Source organism: Poecilia mexicana, unplaced genomic scaffold, assembly GCF_051168715.1.
Source record: "Poecilia mexicana isolate PSO_F unplaced genomic scaffold, ASM5116871v1 scaffold_9, whole genome shotgun sequence".
NCBI classification, from domain to species: domain Eukaryota; kingdom Metazoa; phylum Chordata; class Actinopteri; order Cyprinodontiformes; family Poeciliidae; genus Poecilia; species Poecilia mexicana.
In genome coordinates this window covers 51941-76280 of record NW_028263378.1, presented here as the reverse complement: position 1 = coordinate 76280, position 24340 = coordinate 51941, and the positions used below count along the sequence as shown (strand labels likewise).

Below are 24340 nucleotides of genomic sequence, written 5' to 3'. Positions count from 1 at the left end.
ACTTGTTACTTTTATGAACACCAAAAATAATCATCAGTTCATCTGCTCAGTTTTCTCAAACCACCCGTCGGTCCTGATCCTGGTTCTGGTTTCTTCCTGTTAAAGTGGAGTTTTTCCTGTCCACTGTCGCCCCCTGCTGGTCAGGAGTGAGGCTGCTGTTTCCTTAGATAAAAACTTTTTAAATCTATTTTGAATAATTAATGAATCTTTATGTTGTGATTGATAACTGGGATAAATTTTAATATCTGCATGATTGGATTGAAAATAATTTTTTAGAACTGCCCCATGGTGGCCGTGGCGACCGTCCGGTAGCTCAACACCATGAGCCTGTGAAGAGCTTTGGACTCCTCTGGACTTGATAAAGTGCTGAACAAGTTCAGGACGTTGAAGATTCTGGAGGCAGCATTAGTTCTGACTCGGTGCTATAGAAATGCACTGAATAGAACCAACTGGGACTGAAGGTCCCTCTCATTCTACCAGCAGAACCAGCACTGTGGTACCAGACTATTCTGGTAGGAACCTCTGGACCGATCAGAACCGGTCAGGTCTCTGATGGATCTGATTATTGAGGTTTTCTGTGTGAGATTATAATCTGGATTATCAGGGAAGCTGAACAGCAGAATCTGATCTCTAGTTTGGATCAGATGAAGGATTTTAACTTCCTGATAGTTTTGTCTAAATCAGGGAGTCAAACTCCAGGTTTTAGATGAGCCACAGGTAAAAACACTTCATTTCCTCCTCCTGCTGTGGATCAAGGTCTCCAGAGCCTTAATGACCTGATGATTCTGTTCAGGTGGTTCAGCAGAGAAACATCTGAAGGCTGCAGGACTGGAGTTTGACACTGGTGGTCTAAATCAGGGGGGTCCTAAGTGGGTCCTGGAGGCCCGGCATCCTGAATGTTTTAGTTCTGTCCCTAGTGGCAGCAACAACCTCCTCAGCAGGTCAGTGTTCCTCTTAGGCCTCTAATGATCCATCATTTGATGCAGGTGTGTAAAACCAGGGAGAGAATAAAACATGCAGGATGCCTCCAGGACTGACTTTTGACACCTTTGGTGTAAATAATCAATAATCTGGAGATAATCAGTTAAAGCCAGTTGATCACTAAACTTTCCATCTTTATTTGGTTTATGGATTTTATTATTTTAATTCTGAATATCAGTGAAAAGGTTCAAAAATTCACATTTAAGAGGAAAATACTGAAAGAACCAAACAGCTCATCTTCCTCCTCTTCCTCCTCTTCCTCAGATTTGTCTGTTAGCCCCTCCCCCTCTCTGAGCTGGGGGTTCTGGTTTCTCTCGGCTGCTTTTAGCCGTTGCATCATCTAAGGATACTGGGTGAACTGGTGAGCGTAGAGCCGGATCTCTGGGCGGATCGGTGCTGATCGTCGGCGCTGGATGTTTTTGGGAGGCAGTGATGGAGTCTGAGGAGAATCTGCTGAATGTTTTTCTGCAGCTGCTGCTGATCGGCTCTCGCTTCACTCTGGTAACAGAAATTCAGAACTCAGATGATTTTCTTCATGTTCTGCCGTTTGATTTGTTCTCTGGTTTTTTATCTCCCAGATTTTCTCAACATGAAATTGTTCTCAGAGAAAATACACAGAATATTTAAATTTTTCAATATCTGAAAATTGGACCAAATAATCAGACAAAATCAACATTTTTTTTTATATTGCATATTTTTTTCTAGCTATTATCCCATTTAATGGAACCTGAAAAATCAGGAACCCAAAACAGTCTGAGTTAGAAATATGTTAATAAAATTAAGTTTTGGTCCAATTCTTAATAATTAAACGGATAAAAACTGAAAATCTAATTATTGAGAAACACTGGCATTCCTCCATTACTCAAGAAATAAAAAGCAGGTTGTAAAGAAAAGCTGAAACATTTAAACTCTAACTGATCAGACTGAAAATTAATCTGCCACCAAAACCTACATTTTATTGGATCAAAATGCAAAACAGTAAATCTTCAGTTTCTAATTTTATCCAAGTGAGATGGAACAAATTCTCCTCACAGTGCGAGTTTTAACACTTCTCTAACACGTCCGTCCGTTCTCCAGCCAACTGTGAGCTGCTTCATCTGTAAAACAAAAAAAACAAAAAAAAGATCCAAAATAAGAGGAACCAATGATGATGGCCAGGACAAGTAAAGAAAAATAAAAACCCAGAAGCTGAACGGCACTTAGGCCTAATCCAGAAAATGTCTTTATTTCATTGGTTCTTTAAGATATCTCTCTGTTAGAGATAATTTTATTTGATTATTGATTCTTCTGATCAAACATGTTCTCTGATCCATTTCACTCAGTTAAACAATCCAGCCAGCAGAGGGCAGCACATTTCTAGAAGAGGGATTTGGAAGATATTTTTCTCATTTTGTCCCACAGGGTCGAACCTAAACGTGGCTCCCACTTTAGACCCAGAGAGTCCAGAAACTTCTGGACATTTTCCTGGTTCAATAAATAATTTCAAATGAAAATATAATTCTGTGGATGTTGATGATATTCTGAGGCTCACCTATTAGGACTCACACTTGGCATGTTTTCATATAAAATTTCAGTTATATTGGCAGCGTGATCAGCGCCGCCCAGCATCGCTCTGTTTAGGGCAGTAAAGATGGCCGCCGTCTCTGGATGGATTTAAAAGTTGTTGAGAGCGACGCGGTCAGCAGACGAAGGAAGCTGATAGAAAGCTAACAGCTAACAGTTACACCCTTTAGCGCAGCTTTGGCTGCAGCTTCTGAACGGTTCTGTTTGGATGTGGAGTCCAACCAGAACTGGTGTGGTTGGGATGTGATGCATTCACTGTCTCGTACTGCTTTCATCACTTCATTATTATCATTTTCAGACGTTTAGATTCTGTCTGGATTCTTCTGCTGCAGAATTTTGATGCATGTCGGATAAAATGCGACGTTCATCCTGCAGACGTTTGAGAACGTCCAGACAGTTTAGTTCCTCATGTGGAAGGGGAACTGATCGGATTTTATTGGGGTGAAAAGAATCAAATCAGCCGTTCAAATTGGATCTGGGTTGAATTTGGGCAGTAAAGCTGATTTGGGTCTTGCTGAGTAAACGTTGCCTAATGAAACGGCTCCGGACCAGTTTCATGTCTTTCCTGGATTCAGTCCAAAATCTGTGTCGTTGTCTTGTGTTCTTCTTTTAGACTGTAAAAAAACAAACTAGAGAATTATTTTTAACAAATGTGTTATACGTAACATAATATTAAAAAATACAATGGTGAAAGACTAGACCTGTTCTTGGTAAAATACCTTGGTAGCTCAGGAGGTTCTGTCTACCTCTGAACCTTGGCATTGATCGTGTGATGACCTGTTTCCAGTTTGTTGGATTTCTGCTGGTTTCGCTGCTCCAATCTCAATGTTACCATCTTTAAAAAAACAAAAACAAATTGGCTCTAATGGCCTTTATTTGAAAGTACGAGGACAGGAAAGTCCTGAGAGAGGGAAGACTCGAGGCAAAGTCCACCAGGCTGGGACTCAAACCTGTGACAGCTGCCAGAGGACCAAGGCCTCCCCATGTGGGCCGCGCCCCACCCCCGCGCCACCACAGCACCCCTGTCGATCTGTCGGTTCTTCTTTTCCGTTCTAAACTTTTCTGGCTTCCCTCTGAGATCATCTGCCAGTGGGTTGTTGGAAGAAATCCCACTGCAGACATGTCACATCCTCCTGCTTTACAAAAGCTGTTTTCAGTTTATTCAACTCAACAGTTTAGTCTCATGTACCAGTTTCCAACTTACGCTCCCTTAATGTATTAATGATTTTATCCGTTGTTGAAAGTGCCAATACATTTTTGTAGTACTAATTTATTTTGGTTCAGTTTCAGTCTGAATTTGAATGAAAAAGGGAAATTATCAGACTGAGGCAGAATTCCCTGCTGCTGGTTGTTTTGTTCAGGCGGGTCCTTCGCCCCCCGAGGAGGGATGGCAGGTGTACAGCTCGGCTCAGGACTCTGAAGGAAGATGTGTTTGCACGGTGGTGGCTCCACAGCAGACGGTGTGCTCCAGAGACGCTCGAACCAAACAACTCAGACAACTGCTGGAGAAGGTAAAACCACTGAAAATGAAGCTTCCTTACATTACTGTTATTACTAAAATCAGCTGCTCGCAGCATTGCTGTCAGTAACAGATGTTGGATTATTAGCTTGCTGCTGTTAGGATTTGAGTTTTCTGTGTTTATTGTGATCCTGTTCCCAGCTGTGTCTAGTTCCCCTAATTACTCCCTGTGTATTGAAGTCCACCTGTTGTCTCTGTCTCTTGTCAGATCCTTGTCATTTGTAAGTCGTTGTTGTTGTATGTCAGTTGTTGGACACAGTTGTACTGAGAAGTCCTGTGCCGACTCAGCTCTCGTCTTCAGTCTTTAGTTTTCAGTTGCTACCGGTATTTAACTGCTGCTAAGTTTTCTGCCATGCCGCCTGAACTGGACTGCCTGGGCTGTTAATTAAATCTTCATCACCACAAACCGCCACCTCATGACAGCTGCTAATAATGGCCCTTCTATTCCATATGACAGGATTCAGTGTGTTTGTTCCCATGGAGTCACTTACCTGTATGTCTGCACTGACAAGGACACTTTTTGCACTGTGGTCATCATACACTTAGATTTTGATCACTTGATCATTTGTATGCATGACCTTTATGGATGCTACAGGATACTTGAGTTTCCCATGTGATGAATAAATTGCTGTCTTCCATGATGTAATATTGCATATTTGAGACTAAAAGCATTAAAACCCAAATCACAGAATCCCCTTCAATATGGAAATTCAAATAAATTCAGTCACTGCACTTGGTGGATTTACTGAAGGCTCTCCAAGCAACCGGTTTAATTAGAAGGACAAGTGGAAAGATACACAAGTTAGACAAAAATCTATGGTGCTGCTGATGATGGAACTATAATTTGTTTGATGCAATTAATCTCAGTTTTTATGCTGTTTTTCTTTTCTGTATAGAACAGGGGTCCCCAAGCTACGGCCCGCCTCCTCATTTGGTCCGGCCCCCTGAGCAATACCAGAGAGCATTCAGTGTTGTTTTTCATATATATGTGGATTTTTCTTCAACCACCAGGGGGGCTCTTGAGCAGATGTGAAACTTAGTTTCCCTCAATGGAATATATACTAGTCAGTACCAGTCACCGTTTCGCTCACGGTTTTTTTCCATTTGCATTCTGGGTAAAAATCTATCTACAAACACGAATATGTCGTCGGCAGTAATCCAGCCCCCCCCGTCAACAAAAGTTTTCTAAGGTTTCTTTCTCGAATAACTAAGACCGGCCCCCGACCAGAAAAGGGAACAGTTATGTGGCCCTCGCAAGGAAAAAGTTTGGGGACCCCTGGTATAGAACATGAATGTGTATTAAACTGCATCATTATATGCATAGTGCATAAATCCCCCCACCCCCCGGGGATTTGGAAAAGTCAAGAATTGTCCCCCAAAAGAGAAAATCATTGAAGAAACGTTTGCATTTAAATAACATCAATATGAAAAGGCAAAAGAAACAAAGAGCGAAATAAATCTGCCATTTATCTCAGAAAAAAAAAAAAAAAATTTAGGTCCCCCCACTATTGTTAGAACAATGGTTCAGTCCAACCTGAAGGAGGAGCAACAGCAGGGCTGAACAGTACCGGCTCCGTTAGAGCCGCTGGAGCTAGCTGCTAGCTGTTAGCTGCTAGCTGTTAGCTGTTAGCTGCTAGCTGTTAGCTGCTAGCTGTTAGCTGTTAGCTCTGCAGCTAGCTCTGCAGCAGAAATAAAAACCCTCCAGTAAGTAAATACTTAAAGCAAAAGACATGTAGCACCTTTTACTTACTTTCACTGCTCAATAAGAAGAAACGCATTAACAATAAGAATCAGACTGCAGTTTAGGCTTTGGCTGAATCTTGATGAGCTACCTCATTAGCAAAACTGCTACACTGCATAGACTTAAGCTTTTTTGTCAAACATCTCATTCATATTTAACTCTTAAACTTCTAGTTAATTAGAAGAGTTTGAGGGGGAGGGAGGGGCTGATGGACCAGCTCAGAGTGGGAGCTGAAAACAGACAAAAACAGAAAACTGCCTTTATTTCTCACTGTCTTCAACGTAGAGCCTTTAAAAGCACAAAATAAAATCTGAATATTTTTCTATATAAACCCTGGTGCTTTCAGTGTTATGATACTTCCCAGATATTAATATCTATCTACTTATTTGTTCTCAGTCACCCAGGACATGCCATAATTAAAAAATGCTTAAAAATAAAGCAACTTATAATTTAAATAGCCCATAACTTGTATTAGGAGCCATTTCAATAAATCAATGTTTATGAGGAATTTTATTAAGAGCAGTTATTCATTAAAGCTTTTTTATTTAGAACCTTAAAATGTTGTAAAGTTGTAGCAGAAGTTGGATCAGTCACAATGAACAAAACTCGTATAGAAGCAACATTTAAATTTTAGTTTTATTTCTCAATAGGCTCCTTACTGAGAAACACGTTTGATGTGCATTACTAGCCATTTTTGGTCCTGCAGCTTGAATGTGGTTTAAAAACATTTTAAACCACATTTTACATTATATTTCTCTAACTTTGCCAACCCCCCCCAAATTGGTCTTAAGAAATTTTCCTGTTTACGGTTCCCCCAATAATGAGACGGGATCTACGCCCTTGATTATATGGAAACTGAATGAGCGCTCGCTGACCCGCTCAAGACTCCTTTCCATGACTCTTTTTTTGTTAGGTTTTCTGTGGCTGTAGTGGTCTGTATTTACTAGTGATCAGACAGGAAAGTGGGCTGTGAGAGTGGGAAGACATGTGGCAAAGGTCAACAGGCTGGGACTCGACCCTGTGATGGCTGCTTTGAGGCATGTGTCCCATTTTAACTCTGCGCTGCCGCCCGTCCATAATTGTTCAAAGCGCCATTGGCTACCAGTCTAAGATGATCCTGCAATGGGATTTTTGTCTTTGAGACAAGATGGTATGAACACATCAACCTGATTTTGTATTCCATTCACATGCTGCTGTTTCTTTTAGAATTGTTTTTAATATTTTATTTGTACTTTTTAAAAGGCTCAGTGATCTGGCACCTCTTTATCTTGCTGAACTTTTAGAACAATGTGTCCTGCGTCAATCTAAGCTCTGTAGACCCAAAGCTTTTGATGGTTCCCAGGAGCTACTGCACTCCCAGTTCCCCAGGAACAATCTTCCATCATGTAAGGTCTGATGTTGTCTTCTAAAAACTCATCTTTCAAAACATTCGTATAATCCCAGAGAGCGCCATCATTAGGCCAACCTTTGTTTACCGACTTCATTGACTTTTCTGTTAATCTTTTATTTATTTATTTTTGCCCTATAGTGTACCTGTGCAGCACTTTGTTTTTTTTAAGTGCATTATAAATATAAAGAAAAAAATCATGATGATTAAGTTGAAAATGTCAGACCTGAATTTTAATGTGAACCCAACAACAAAGGGTCACAGAGATGCAGCTGTTTTACAAGAGATCCACTTGAATGGTTTAAGTTTTAAAGCTACAGCGTGGAACAAATGGGGAAAGTACATTTTTCACCATATTCAAAATATGAGTATGGGAAAACTGCCTTTTCAAGATCACAGTGGCTGCTCTGTCTTGATTAAAGAGTGTTTACAGGGCAAGGCACTGTGATGATGAATGTGTTGAGTTTTCAGGGCAGGAGGGTTTTTGCTTCATCCTCTGTGCAGGATGTGGCTTCCTGCTGATCAACCAGGAGTTTTTCCTGGTGACAGACAGCTGACTCACTTTAAGGCAGGAACTGGTTCTCTCTGAGCTCTTTGTGAGGTTTTACCTCTGCAGCTTCTTTTAGCACTCATCTATGGCTTCTCTTCATCCATTTGCTTCTAAGATTCCTGACTCCTTTCTCTCCATCCCATGCCTCTTAGTCCTTTGCTGCTCCTCCTGAGAACCACTTGCCTGCAAACCATATGAACAACCACCTGCCTGTCCACCGTCAAACTCTGCACCACTGCGCCTCCATCCTGAAATAAAGAACAATTGTCTGCGCTGCGCACCTCCACACTGCTAACTTCAACCCTGGGGACCAACTTCCCTCTGGACCTCCACCATTTTGTGGAACTGTATTAGCCTTCTGACTGTCTCCATAAGATCTTCAGTCACCCAGAATCGGATATTAATTTTATCTGGATATCCACCAGAGGGCACCATAGGGCTGGTTCTCAGCTCATCAGTGATCAGCTGCAGTGTATCAGCAGTTGGCTGTCAGTCCCTCCTTACAGGTGGTGAAACCTTAGCCCCATGTTTCTCTGGTGCAGGGTGCTAAAGTCCTCTAGAGCTACCACCCTGCAACTTTCAGATGCTTCCCTGTTCCAACACACCTGAATCAAACGAAAGTGTAGTTACCAGGTCTGTTCAGAGCTGAATGGCTGCTGATGAGGGAATTCAGCCATTTGAACCCGGTCTGTTGGAGGAAGGATGCATCTAAAGGGTGCAGGACAGTAGCTCTGGAAGACTGGACTTGAACACCTTATCTGAACTCTCTGTGGACGTTTAGCCAGCGATGGCTAGATGAAGCTTTCCAAGCCAAGGTTCATTACCTATTACCTCATTCATTGCTGGCTAGTGATATCTGCTGTTACATTAAAACTGTGACGACCTTGACACTCAAATAAGTCATACTTCAAAAAAATACTAGAACGTAGTAGTGTATGCAGTATGTCACAATGACATTTTTATCAAACCCATGTGAGGTCTTTTGAACCCAACTTAACTTTGTTTCACCAAACCAGGATTCAGGAATCGGGATCAGAGGTAAACCCAGGCTCAGCTCCGTCAGGTTATCCTGATTTCATCTGTTCAGATCAAACCGACTCAGTAGTTGCAGCCGAGTCCATCCAGACTTCAGAGTATCAGGAGCTTCAGCAGATTTTTCCAGGAGACCAAAGAGATCAATCACAGATTCACTGATGCTATGCTGGATAATCTGCATATGCTGTTCCTCACACCAAGCAAACATCTTTTATTGAGGATTGTGAGGAATTAAAGCCGATGATAATAAAGAAAACTGCTGCTGCAATAGCAGATCGATTAAAGCATAATTAGCCCAAAATGTATATTTCCCAACCATTCTGTACTAAAAAATGTTATATCTGTCATTTGCTCAAATAAACAACTTTAATCTAATAAATTAAGTCAATATTATGTTAATCTGACAGCAAATTCATTCATGTTGCTCTTTTTTGTTCCATCTCATAGAAATGTATACAAAATAAACATGACAGGTCAAGATTTAATACAGTATCTGGAAAATAAAAGTGGATAAAATGTTAACTATAATATGCAAATGACTAATAAACTGTCCATCCATCTTCTTCCGCTTATCCAGGGTCGGGTTGTGGGGGCAGCAGTTTCAGAAGGGAGGCCAAGACTTCCCTCTCCGTAGCCACTTCTCCCAGCTCCTCCGGGAGAACCTCAAGCCGTTCCCAGGCCAGGAGAGAGACATCGTCCCTCCAGCGTGGCCTGGGTTTCCCCTCCTCCTGGTGGGACCTGAACTCCTCACCAGGGAGGCATCCTGACCAGATGCCTGAGCCTCAACTGGCTCCTCTCGACGTGGAGGAGCAGCGGCTCTACTCTGAGTCCCTCCTGGATGACCGAGCTTCTCTCTCTAAGGGAGAGCCCAGCCACCCTGTGGAGGAAACCCATTTCAGCCGCTTGTATCCGGGACCTCATTCTTTCGGTCATGACCCAGAACTCATGACGATAGATGAGGGTGGGAAAGTAGATCGACCAGTAAATTGAGAGCTTCGCTTTTTGACTCAGCTCTTTCTTCACCACAACGGACCGATACAGCGCCCGCTTCACGGCAGTCACTGTGCCAATCCGCCTGTCGATCTCCCGCTCCCTTCTTTCTTCATTCAAGAACAAGATCCTCAGATACTTAAGCTCCTCCACTTGAGGCAGGATGACCCCCCTGACCCGGAGAAGGCATTCTACCCTTTTCCGGCTCAAGACCATGGCCTCAGATTTGGAGGCACCAAGTCTCATCCTGGCACGGAACATGGTCCATTCAGACTCAATGTCCCCCACCTCCCCCGGAACGTGTTCGAAGTTCTGCCGGAGATGGGAGTTGAAGCTCCGTCTCACAGGGGACTCCACCAGACGTTCCCAGCAGACCCTCACTACATGTTTGGGCCTGCTAGGTGTGACCGGCTTCCTCCCCCACCACCGGAGCCAACTCACCACCAGGCGGTGGTCAGTGGACAGCTCCGCACCTCTCTTCACCCGAGTGTCCAAGACATACGGCCGCAGATCCAATGAAACGATGACAAAGTCGATCATCGAACTGCGGCGGCCTAGGGTGTCCTGGTGCCAAGTGCACATATGGACACCCTTGTGCCTGAACGTGGTGTTGGTTATGGACAATCCGTGATGAGCACAGAAGTCCAACAACAGAACACCACTCGAGTTCAGATCGGGGGGTCGTTCCTCCCAACCACACCCCTCCAGGTCTCACTGTCATTGCCCACGTGAGCGTTGAAGTCCCCCAGCAGAACCAGGGAGTCCCCAGGAGGGGCACTCTCCAGTACCCCCTCTAAGGACTCCAAGAAGGGTGGGTAATCTGAACTGCAGTTCGGCCCGTAAGCACAGACAACAGTCAGAACCCGTCCCCCCACCCGTAGGCGGAGGGAGGCTTACTTTCTCATTCACCGGGGTAAACCCCAACATACAGGCACTGAGATGGGGGGCAATAAGTATGCCCACTCCTCCCCGGCCCCTCTCACCGTGGGCAACTCCATAGTGGAAGTACGTCCAGCCCCTCTCAAGGAGACTGGTTCCAGAACCAGAGCCAATGCGTCGAGGTGAGACCGACTGTTTCTAGCCGGAACCTCTCAGCCTCACACACTCGCTCCAGCTCCTTCCCCACCAGAGAGGTGACATTTCACGTCCCAAGAGCTTCTGCAGCCGAGGATCAGACCACCAGGGTCCCCTCCCTCGGCTGCCGCCCATAACACAATGCACCCCTTTAGCCCCCCCCACAGGTGGTGAGCCCATATTGTTTTTAATTTGTTTTATCTATGGTTAACTTCCTTTTTGAGTTGTGATGCTTTTGTTTTGAAGGGGCATTTTCTTGTTTACCTCTGCAAAGGCAGCTTAACATAAATCAAAAGATAAATTATAACAGAGCTTATAAAATGTAAAACAGACAAAAAGAATGTTTTTGATGTAAATATGTATTTGTTTTAAATGGAGTGTGATCTAAATTATGCATTTATTTAATTATACCCTAACCCTAAAGTTAATTTACATTTAAACATCATTTCAGGTAAAATGAATCAGTAAAATCTGTAAAGGACGTTATATGGCTTGAATTAACTAGAGTACATTTGTTTATCAGCCATTTTTCTAATCCCCTCATCACTGTAATGGTCAACTAAAGGCCTTTCTGTCAAACTGGAGCAGCGGTCTTCAGAAACAGCCGAACAGTAACAGATTCTCCATGAGTCATTTTATAATTTATTTTCGCATTTTCTAACGTTATAATGTTAAAATCATAATGCTATTTCACTGCATACCAAAATGAATCAGTGGCATTTTAATGCCCTTGAGGTAAAACAAAAGGAAAAAAAAAAGAATCGGGGACAAAACTCACTGGTTTCTGACTGAACAGATGAGGCTGCAGGCTTAACTAAACCTGGCTGTTAGTACAGCTCAGGGGTGTCAGACTCCAGTCCTCTGCTGTCCTGCAGGTTTTAGATGTGCCACAGGTGAAAACCCTGGAATGAAACGGCTTCATTTCCTCCCCCTGCTGTAGATCAAGGTCTCCAGAGCCTTAATGACCTGATGATTCTGTTCAGGCGGTTCAGCAGAGAAACATCTAAAAGCTGCAGGGCAGCGGCCCTCAGGACTGGAGTTTAACATCTGTGGTATAACTGTTAGCCTAGTGGTTAGCATAGCTATTAGCATAGCTGTCACCTTGGTTTGGAGCAGGCTAGCTTCACTGAATAAATCACCATGGTAACTGTTACAGCTTTAAGCTAGGATATTTGGAAATTCCTGCTTTAATCTGCTGTCCTGGTTTTGTGAAGCGGCTCTGCTGTTTCTGGTGTTTTTTCTTTCATCTTTCTGACTGGTTTGAAATTAGGGTATGTTTTTGAGTGTCTTGGAAGTGGAGCAATTGTTTTTTTTCTTTTTGACACTCTCCTCAGATGCTACTCTCAGCTGATGTACAACCAAACTACCTATGACCCAAGAAGCAGCACGGCTCATCGCGCTTTTATTCAAACCTGCAACGTTTCCACCAGGCACATGCAGGGGGGGGGCTGGGGGGGCTTGAGCACCTGCCCCTTTTGCTCCTTGCCCCCAAGTGCCCTTTTGGTCAATTTTTTTTGTTTTTGGTATTATTTTCTAAGCCCTCTTCTGACGCATAACATGTACGAATTTTTCTTTTTTTTTTTCTTTTTTTTTGTACAACATAAGCCCTCCGGTCACCTTGTTACCTTTGACCTTTTGCCTGTGATGCATGATGCAGTTGCCTCAGATTACAGATCAGTTTTTGGTGAATTAAAAAAACGTTTTTGGTGAATAAAGTGGAGTAGACTTGCTGCTTGTCAGATGACGGAAAACGTTGAAGTCTCGTTTCTGCTTCAGCGGTTTAAGCAGAGAGGTAATGAAATACAACAGACACTGACAGGCCTCTGCGTCTGCCTTTCTCTGAAGAACTGCTGAGGGGAGGAGACAGCCAGGTGAGGAGAAACTGTTCTGATCTATCATTCAGTATTTTTATCATACAGACATTAGGCTGTTGTTGTTGTGCTATCAGCTAGCTGCTAGCTAACGACTTTGCTAGAAGCTAGATAACTGAAAAGCTTTTTCCCTGTATCGTTAATGATATCAGTCATTCTTCGGTATCGATTATGCAATGGGGCACATCGCCCGTCCAAAACCGATCATCTCCATAATGGATAAATGTCTAATTTCCTTTGCTGCATAATGTACATTTCATTTATTCTGGTGTTAGGTAAATGTATCTTGAAGGAGAATAGCACTTAAATAAATGTCCAACAAGGGTATTCATTTAGAATTAAAAATAACTCGCCCTGAACTACCATGATAGATATAATGTATGTAATAAAAGTCATTAATGAAGGAGAAAAAACTCAACCAGACTTTAAGTTTAGGGTTCGCAGAGTATGGAGTTAATTTTTTCCCCAATTATTCAATGGGAAAAAATAAACTAACCTCAGTTAAGTAAAATAAAATTGTAATCAAAACTTTTGGAATTGTAATGATTTCTTTTTAAAAAACAAATTATTTTGTTTAAAAAACTTTTTTTAAATTAAATAACTCATTTTTGTCTCGTGAATTAAAAAAGTTATTTGCCAAACAAACTTTTATTTGCACACATCAGAAATCTTTTGTTGTGATTTTAGGCCCCGCCCACGACGTCATGTGAGAATCACAAGCAAAACTTTGAGTCACAAACAAAAACTTAGAATAGCAAGAAAATATTTATGACATGCACAAATAAGTTTGTTTTGCAAATAATTTTTTCACTTAATGAGAAAAATGTGAGATTTTTAAGCTAAACTCAGCAGCTGTTCTCATGGTGACATGCATTAACAATTCAATATTTGCTTTTTTTTTTTTTTTCTTTTTTCTGCAGTTCCACGTTAAAGTTTGATGCAGCTCTGCTTTCCTGAATGGACCATCTTCATCTCCACTGCAGCAACCAGGCAGCTCTTTTTTATAGATTACAGTCACTAAAAGGTTGTATTGTTTATATCTTTAATAGTGTAATTCTGTAAAGACTAAATATGTCTGGTGGTCCAGCTCGGATTTACATATCTTACTAAATTGTGGATTTAAATATTGCAAAACTTTCCTATAACAAAATAGACCTGCAGAAAGAAATTACTAATAAAATATCTTACATATACATAGTTGTATGATCTACGTAGAGATTTTCCTTAACTTTGATTGTATATCTTACAATTTTGTAATTTATCATTGTTTATTGAACTCTGAAATCTGTGTGGCTTTAATATTCTGTCCTAGAATGCGGTAAAATGGGCCCTTTTTTTTGAGCACCTGCCCCTTAGTGGCCTCTGCACGGCCCTGGTTTCCACCATCCTGGCCCCAGGAGACGTCGTGTCCTCTGCCTCTAGCCTCCACTCAGCAATCTGTCCATTTGGCATCTGCAGCAGTAAGATCTACGCTCTTCAAGACTCGACGTTCTCTCATTCCCACTCACTTCTCCCTCCTTCCCAGTGAACTTGCAGTCCCATGTCTCCAGTGTCCAGGATCAAGAACCCAACAAGAATCATTCTTTTCAATAAACCTTTTACATCTAATTATTCTGCTGAGACCATTTGTGAGTCAGACATCTGAACGAAACCATGACATACATAGTCTTAATCCAGAATTATCACGGTGTGTATCTTTCTCTAGCCCATCCATTTACTTTTCTTATTTTTTTAACTGGCAACTAATTTTGGAGCTTAAGTTTTATTGTTTGTATTTGACTATTTAACCTTCGTATGTCATCCTTCTCTGCTCACCGATTCCAGCTGTTTGTCACTTTCTTGATTGCCCTGTGTGTATTTATGCATCATCGTTTCCCTGATGGATCCTTGCATCTTCCCCTGTCCCTATGAATTATGCATTTTGGGTTGCCATAACACAGAATGACCTAAAACAGTGGTGACCAAAGTGGGTCCTGAAGGGTCAGCATCCTGCTTGTTTTAGCTTCTCCCTGGTGGTAGGAACTTCCTCCTCAGCATGTCAGTGTTCTACTAATGAGCATCACTGGATCCAGGTACGTTAAACCATGGAGAACTAAAACATGCAGGATGCCGGGCCTTCAGTTCCCACTTTGGGCTCCACTGACCTAAAGGATAAAAACAGTACACAGATGTCAGAAAATGCACCTTGAATTGCTTTGACTAATCGAGAGACAGAGAGCTGTGCATCCAAACACAGATCATCTTCTGCAGTTTTCCTGACTTATTTCCATAATGAGAAGCTGAGAGAAAATGTATTTGATACTCGGATATCAAATACTTTACTCAGATATTCTGAGTCATTGCTACTGACGGCTAAAGGAGACAAAACTCAAATAACGAAGCCAACACAGTGGAAAGAAGCATTAATGGTGAAATTAAGACCATAGACATTGACATTAATCATAAAACTAGAATTAAAATGCAGTTTTGCATGCGATTGCACTGATGGGTTCTATTTGCAGTGAAATACAGAGAATGATGCAGGTGACCATGTATTGATTTGATTCTATGCAGGTTCAAAACATGAGTCAGTCCATTGAGGTTCTGGACCAACGGACGCAGAGGGACATGCAGTTTGTTGAGAGGATGGAGGTGCAGCTGAAAAGTCTTGAAAACAAATTCAAACAAGTTGAGGAGGGCCATGAGAGCAACATTGCCAGGCAGTACAAGGTACCAACACACCAGCTTGTCAATGACTAACCAGTGAAGAGGCCTTAAGTTTGAAATCAAAATCACAACAATTAATTGATGGCTTGAATCATGAAATGAAATGTTAACATTTTGATAAATTCAATCACAGATCAAGCTGATCTGAACTTCTGGCTCACTGCATGATTTTCCCTGTTCTTACTTGTAAAGATTAGATGTGAATCAAAGGTTTTTACCAGGACTTCACTGACTCTTCTAAATCAATCATCTGATTCAGACGTGATGATTCAGCCGGGACGAACCGAGAAGCAGCAGCAGCACACGCTAATGCTAACCTTAACCCAGAGGAACTGCTCGTCTTATTCTCTCTGACACCGTATGTGGTGCATATATATGTGTAGCATGGTACTTTGTGGTTTTTATGTATGTGTCTATTTTATTTTAGTGTTTCTGCTATTCACTGTATGACTGTTGCTGCTATTGAATATGTAAATTTCCCTCTTTGGGATAAGTAAAGTATTTATCAATCTATTGGTTTGTAAACACAGCAGATGCGAACAACTTTACTGCGGAAAGAGCCATGGAGGCCACTGGTTGCCATGGTTACCTGGATTAATCTCACTGTTTGAGCATTAGCTAGCATGTTGTCAATCAGTGTGCTACAACTTTATCACAGTGACAAAACGAGTTATTCTACCAAATGAATGTTAGTGAATGAGACGTGTGTTAATGTCCCATAAGGATTAAATACAGGTGAGTCGATAAATTATGAGAAAATGGCTCAAAAATGACTAACTACCATTATTAAAGCAATTTATTCACAGTAAGATCGTCAGCTCTCAGAGAGATATGCCGAGTCTAAGACAAATTACTGGTGAGCATTAAGGGCACCAGGATAGGATTTTCCTAAAATGTATGTTTTTATATATCAATCAAATTGTATCTGTACAGCTCATTTCAGCAGCAGGCATTTCAAAGAGCTTCACAAAGTCATGCAGCAGAGAAGCAACAATCAAAACGTCACATTAAGTCGACGCCGTCGTTAAATTCATAACTGATTATGTTTCAAATAAACTAACCAGGAGGGTTTTAGTCTGGATTTAAAGACACTCAGTGTTTCAGCTGTTTTACAGTTTTCTGGAAGTTTGTTCCAGATCTGTGGTGCATAGAAGCTGAATGCTGCTTCTCCTTGTTTGGTTCTGGTTCTGGATGCAGAGCAGAACCAGAACCAGAACCTGAGGGGTCTGGAAGGTTGATACAACAACAGCAGATCTGTAATGTGTTGTGGTGCTAAACCGTCCAGTGATTTATAAACTAACAGTATTTTACAGTCTGTTCTCTGAGCTACAGGGAGCCGATGTAGTTATTATTAAACACACAGAGGCAACGGAACAGACTGAAGGCTGCAGGCGGCCAGGAAACCTAATTCAGTAAAATTATTTCTTCCTGTTTTGTTCACAATTAGAGGAAAAATTAAGATTTAGCTGCATCTTTCAAGGCCGATGACAAACTAAGCCTTCAGAAAGTAAAAATGCAGCAGGTTGATGCAGTGAGACATGGAGACGGTGAGCTAAAAATAAAACCTCTGACAACAGCAGATGCCACAAAGCTTCACGCAGGAGTGAAGAGAGACAATTGTAAATTATTTTATTAGCCTGACTGTAAAATTATTAATATAAAAAATATATTTGTGCCTACGCTCTGAAGGCGACATGACTGATGATCCTTCTGCTGATCAACCGATCTATATCATAAGTACATATAGGTCCAATGCCACAGAGTTCTTATGCAACTTTGATCAAATTCATTAATTATGAAAATACTTTTAAAAGTTCCTTTCATTTTTCTGTCTCAGTCCATTAAAGCCAAGATGGAGGAGCTGCGTCCTCTCATCCCGGTTCTGGAAGCCTATAAGGCAGATGCTCTGCTGGTCCGACAGTTTAAAGAGGAAGCAGCCAATGTGACGGAGCTGCTGGGATCACTGCAGGAACAACTGGGAGGACTGGACTACCAGGAGGTCCACAGCCGGGTCATGGACCTGGAGAACCGTCTGCGCGCCTGCATGCAGAGGCTTGGTGTGTAGACAAACGGGAACACTCTCAGTTCACTAGTGTTGTGAAACTTGGTCTCAAGACTATTTGGAAAGAAGTTGTGGGTCTGTAGGTGTGAGTTTCCCTAAATGTTGTGGCAGTAGTTCAACTAATTGGGTTACATTCACACAGCAGGGAAACGTGACCCAAATCTGCCTTTTTTGTTCATATAACCCACATCCAACATTTTCACCGCAGTTTGAGTGGCCCCAAAAAAATCCAACCTGTGCCACTTCCAATATGTGTATCTAATAACATAAAAGTAAAAATAAATAAAATACCACATGTCCTTTCAGATGGCAGATGCTTTGAAAACTATTGATGTGAGACATTCATCATAATGCTGTGCCAGAAAAAGCCAGATGTGGTAAATCAGGATGTTAACACTGACTGAAAATTATGATTATATATTTATGAAAGATTTCTGTCAGTAAAGCACATCATGTTACAAGTGATTGTAAAACAATTAGTTTTTATTAACTTCCTTTGTGCTGTGATCTTTTGACGATACTGTTGACTCCCAGTAACAGAATCCGGTAACACTTTATCTGAAGGGGGTGAATAAGACTGACATGACACTGTCATAAACATGTCATAACACCTGTCATGAACATCAATAAGCCTTCATGAATAGTTATGACTGTTGTCATAAAGCCTCATTCAGTAAATTATGACACTTGTAATACAAAGTTGACATTAACCAGGAAATCATTACTGTTTAAACTTTACCTTTAATAACATAAAGTTACCTCATTTTTAAAGTGCAATCAGTAATACTTTTATAACAAATTTATTTCAGTAATGATTTCTTGGTTAATGTCAAGTTGTCATAACAAAGACATTTTGAATAATGTCAACTTTGTATTAAAAGTGTCATAATTTACCGAATGACACTTTATGACAACAGTCATAAATATTCATGAAGGCTTATTGATGTTCATGACGGGGGTTATGACATGTTTATGACAGTGTCATGACAGTCTTATTCCCCCCCCTTCAAATAAAGTGTTACCCAGAATCCTGACCCTAACCTGCTGAAAAAGGTGTAAAACTCTCCATCCATAATTATTTTGATAAACAGAGCACTGCTGTGTCACAGCAACGCTGTGGGGATGATGAGGTTAATTAGCAACATGAACAAGTATGCAAAGACAAATCTGAATTGAGCATTAAGACCTGCTGTGTGAATATAGCTTCAGTCTGGAGCCCTTTTACAGATTAGCTGGCTAATGAGCTAGCGCAGGTGGGATGTCTCGTAATGTAAGGATCTGAAAATTCTTTCCCAATTAATTGTGGTTTTCGACTTCATTTCACCTCTTACAAAGTCTTGGTCTCTGGTTAGGCAGTTTTTAGTACAACACTACAGATCACACTTCAGATCTTTTAAAAGTTGTGTGACTTTATAATGACCAGCAGAGCTGTTGGCATTCAGCGTTAGATGACCATAAGTTCACACAATTCCAGGATGTGGCTGAGACTTGCATAAGAGTGGCTTTGTGGCAGTGACCATATCAGTATTTATATATCTATATTTTTATGACTAAAACTGAATAATTTATGTAGCTGAAAGGATATTTAGATATTCAGTTTAGATCTACCCTTTTCACTTTATCCCTTTAGTTTTGCCATGAATTTCTTTTCATTCACAAACATTTGGGCTTAGGGAATTCAACCTCAGCTCTCTACTCCTTGTTACAATAAACATCTGCCAGCACAGCTACTGATGGCTAACAGCTACTGATGGCTAACAGCTACTGATGGCTAACAGCTACTGATGGCTAACAGCTACTGATGGCTAACAGCTACTGATGGCTAACAGCTACTGATGGCTAACAGCTACTGATGGCTAACAGCTACTGATGGCTAACAGCTACTGATGGCTAACAGCTACTGATGGCTAACAGCTACTGATGGCTAACAGCTACTGATCTTGGCCAGGAGATTTTTTCACCCAAACAAAGAAAATGGATCCACAGAACTAACCGTGTTACAACTTAACATAATAATGTATAGAGATATAGCTACATATATATGCATATAATGATAGATATCATGTCGTGACTACATTGTAACACAGTTGCTTCTGTGGATCCATGTTTTGTAAGTGAGCCGAGAGGTTTGCAAGTGAATTGAGCCTAGCAGAGACAAGGTGTCAGCACAAGCACAAATGTTTGAGAAGCACAGCGAGTACTTGAAAGAAAGCAGAATTTTTCAGTATAAGCATTACACATTTTGAGAAGACATGAAGTCCTGCTTTCAAAGTGAAAATGTGTGCTGTCAAATTATGGCAGAAAAGTTCTTCCATACAGTTCCCTTCTAAGATTGTCATTTTGGGACCACAAAAATAACTTCTGTCTTCTGGAGACATTTCTGACCCATTCTCTCATAGTTTAGACACAGAACCCAGTGACTGTAGTGGATGTTGGTCATGTGGGCAGAACAAAATAAAAGATCTTTATCAACAACATAAACATAGTAGATGCTATGTGAGATGGTTTAAGCTAATGGGGTCAAATAGCTTTGGTTCATTCTTTGCTTGGTTCAATGACTGACATGTATTCTCTGCATGTTATGCAAGATCTGAAAATGTTAATCAAACCAAAGTCTGCCTTGAAGACTCCACTGAGGTGTGTGAATCTTTGAGTTTTTTTCTTAATAATGTTGCCCACCTTAGGACCCACTGACCTTCCCATTTTTACTACATGCATGTTCTGCTGAGTCTGTTAGTTCATCTTTTTTGGATGACATATGAAGTCTTCTGGATCTCCCATCGATCCAGTCCCACTTCATCTTTTTTAAGACCTTCAATACCTTGGCATTGTGTGTGTTAGAGATTTTAAATACCAGTTTGGAGATTAGGATTGTACCTGCAGCTTTAATCATACTGTCATGACACCACTGATCAAGAAGCATAGTGTAGACTGCTCCATATGTGATAATTTTAGGCCACTCACTAAGCTCTCTGTTCTCTTCAAAATCTTGGAGAAATTGTGCATTGTCAACTGAAGTCATTCTTAGATGAAAACAGCATCCTTGAAGTGTATAGTCTGGCTTTAAAAACGGAGAACTTAACTCCCTTTTCAGCATCACTCCTGACAGAATATTGCTAATTCTGACAATATTCTGGAAAAGAAAAAAGGACATGGGACGTAAATGTCCTGGTCAAGAATAACACAGAGGTTCAATACCTTGAGGGGAAGCTGAAGGATCAAAAGATCTTTTAAATCTTAACCAGAATGTCAGACCAGGACTAAAGGTTAAAAGATAATTGCAAAGAAACGGTGAACATGCAAATGAGGCAATAATGTAAAACCACAACTGATTTCATTGAGTGGCATCAAAAGCCCTCTAATTTAAATAAACCTATATAATCATTTTAAAGTTAACATTCTACTTGATTTGATCTCTTCCACATTTTATTGTGCCATGTCTTCATATAGTTCTGTATTTTTACAGCTTGTGGGAAACTTACAGGAATATCAGAACCTATTACAATGAAAACTTCTGGGTCCAGATTTGGTTCGTGGATGACCGACCCGTTGGCTTCAGTTGGAGACAACAGGGTAAGTGTCACAACTTTCAGAACAGAAACCACCAAAACAACAAAGGACATTTTGTCTTACTTTGAATCTTTCAGCATTGGAAATGTGGAGTTGAATTTCTGAATGAGCTTCATCTCAAAGGCCAGTTGTGAACAATTAATGTCCAATTTATTGTTCACAATACATTGGACGAGTGTATTACTTTCATCTCCTGTTGCTAATCTGAAAGACACTGAATAAAGTTGGTATAAATGTAAATATGGTGAGAGTAAAAAATGAAGTTCACACAGTTATCCAACCTACCAAAGCATTTTACTCATGTTGAAGTCTATTCTTCACCAAACCCAGAATTGGTGTCCCTGGTCAATAATTAATGACGCTATTAAAGATAAACTAAACAGTTTAAATTGCTTTTTCTGCCCACAGGTGTGGTACATGGATGGTTATCACAACAACCGCTTTGTCAGGGAATACCAGTCAATGTATGACTTCATGACAACCGATAACTTCACGTCTCATCGCCTGCCTCATCCGTGGTCCGGTACTGGCCAAGTTGTTTATAATGGATCTATTTACTATAACAAGTTCCAGAGTCATACCATAATCAAATTTGACTTTAGCACGTCACTCATCAGCCGCTCCCGACAGCTTGATTTTGCTGGTTACAACAACATGTACCATTACTCATGGGGTGGGCACTCTGATATCGACCTCATGGTGGACGAGGGTGGGCTCTGGGCTGTTTATGCAACCAATCAAAATGCTGGCAACATTGTGCTGAGCAAATTAAATCCAAACACTCTTCAAATCATCCGCAGTTGGACCACCAACCACCCAAAGCGAAGTGCCGGTGAGGCCTTCATGATCTGTGGAACGTTGTATGTCACCAATGGCTACTCAGGAGGAACTAAGGTGTACTACGCCTTCTCTACCAACTCCTCCACCTACGAATACATTGACATTCCCCTGACCAACAAATACAGCCACTTGTCCATGCTCGATTACAATCCTAGAGACAGAGCACTTTATGCCTGGAACAACGGCCACCAAGTTCTGTATAATGTAACCCTTTATCATATAATACAGTAACTAGACATTGTTCCTCTGTGTCACAGTTTAATATAATATGATTCTCACATAAGACTATACATTTCCTCTCACAATGTATGACTCCAAGACACCTGTAAGACAAAAGCAATTATTCAGATAATTTATGTGCTTCCAGGGCAAACAGGATCACTGACTGAAACTGTTAATCACGGCTGAAGAGAATCAGAAAACGGACTGTTCCTCGATCAACCCCTGTCTGGACTACACAGAGTTTTAGAGGCGTTTCTTAGCATGGGGCACTACAATAAGATGTCGGCGTTTCAATCGTGAACAAATAAGAGACAGCACTCTTAGAACTATGAAACTCCAAAAGTATTTCTGATTTTATAAGTTTTTAAAATTGTCACAACACTAAATATTGGATTAAGATGCATGTTGTGAATTTTACAAAGACCTTTATCTTTTCATTGATAAGTCATATAAACATTAAAGCTGGGCTGGAAATCATTAATCAAGCTGTTAAAAACATTTCTATTCTCAGATTGCTATAAAAAAAATTGAAGGAACCAAAACGTAATGAGTGTTTCTAGTTTAAGAAACTAACCATGTACTCCTGGTTTTTGTAATTCCCCAAGTCCAGACATTTTCTTGGTACTGAAAATATGGAACAAAGTCAGTACTGTACTGTTAACTTTTAGATGTTAAAATGTTATTTTATTGTTACAGATTTTAGGAAACGGACTGATTCCTCCACCCCTCCTCCGAAACAGTTCCTTTTAACCTTGACGTCGATTGCTTTCTAAATTACAACAAAGTTTTTGAATAAAATATATGTATTGTTTTGGGATTGTTTGTATTTTTTTCAGAATGTATAACTTTAGGATGCCAATTCAAAATGGAATTTTATGATTTTTTTAAATGTAACATATCAAACAGCAATAGCTATTGTTCTCTTTTGCAAAAAAGTATTGGTAGAACTTTTTGTAGGAAAAGCAGAACTTTAAAGTCTGTAACTTTTCGTATGACTTTCTGTGCTAATATCAGCTTAGTTTGTGAAACATAATTTCTACTGAAATATAAACCCTTTTTTTGCTGAATAACAAAAACCCACATTTATTTAAATGATGGTAATATTATATGGTGTGTTTCTCTTTTTTGACATACAAGCAGATTTTGTAATAGATTCAGAAAATTTAATTCATTTATTGTGAAATCATTTTGATTATTTTGATGTTCGGAGCCATGTAAAGAAATCCAAATGGATCAATTAATTATACACATGATTAGCTGTTTGACTCTCTTTATTCCATTGTTTTGTGTAGATTTTGTGTAAGCATTAATACAAGTCAAGAATCAACATGAACATTTTCACTTTTTTTGTGTAGATTAAGGAAATAAAAGTGGGAACTGTGCAGATGTGTGGACTGAGGAGTTTCTGGAATTTGTGGCATTTATTGTAAAATGATATGAGGGTAAAGATGACTAAGAAAGAAGGGAAGAAACTGCAAAAAATGACTGGAACTGAACCAAGAACTGCAAAATTCTTCACAAGCTCCACATGGTCTAACAAGTGATCCACCAAGCGAAATGGATGAAGATTATTCCCACTACCGGTTCGCAAAAATGTTCAGAATAGCTTTGCTAGAGGGCTAGTTAATCTTCCAGGGAAGTTTAAAAACTGAATTGTGGACAAGGAGCAGTGGTAGCTGTTGAGGCGCAGCCATTTTGGGAGCCATTTCCATATTCTTTCCTTTTCACAATGCCTTTCAACACTGTTGGACTCTGTTTCTCATAGAGACACAAGTCATGTCAAGGCAGATGCCACCTGGGGGTTTTCTTATGAAATAGGTTCAGAGCAAAAGGAGCTGTAAACAGAGTGCATAGACTTTAAGAAGTAGATGAACACAAATATAATCAGGTAATCACTCAAAATTTAAAATTCTTTGGTCAGCACAAAATCACTTGTAGGATGATAAATCTTTCTGCAAAGCATTCATGCATATTTTCTTCACATAGGGACTGAAGGACGTTGCAGGAAGAGCAGCTTTCCTGCAGGTGTTGACATATTTGAAATATGCCTTTAGGCATATTTAGTTGCAACTGCCCCATTCAAGTTTATGAATATGCTTCTTTGGTAGTTTACAAGCTTGTAGTTACAGACATGTAAATGTTTTAAGTTTGAAAAACATTGGTTAGCATTTTAAAGATGAGGATCAGCCTTCCATCAGGTTTCAGGTTGGGGATTCTTACAACATCTGA

General features: G+C 40.5%; 1 protein-coding gene across 1 annotated transcript; it reads left to right on the top strand.

The window, feature by feature from the left end:
* Positions 1-1041: 1041 nt before the first annotated feature.
* LOC106910143 (noelin-like) lies at positions 1042-23505 on the top strand. Its single transcript, XM_014976720.2, has 6 exons — positions 1042-1482; positions 3906-4055; positions 15265-15420; positions 17255-17474; positions 20946-21052; positions 21458-23505. The coding sequence occupies exons 1-6, from the start codon at positions 1414-1416 to the stop codon at positions 22118-22120; spliced, it is 1365 nt and encodes a 454-aa protein (XP_014832206.1). The 5' UTR covers positions 1042-1413; the 3' UTR covers positions 22121-23505.
* The last annotated feature ends 835 nt before the right edge of the window (positions 23506-24340 follow it).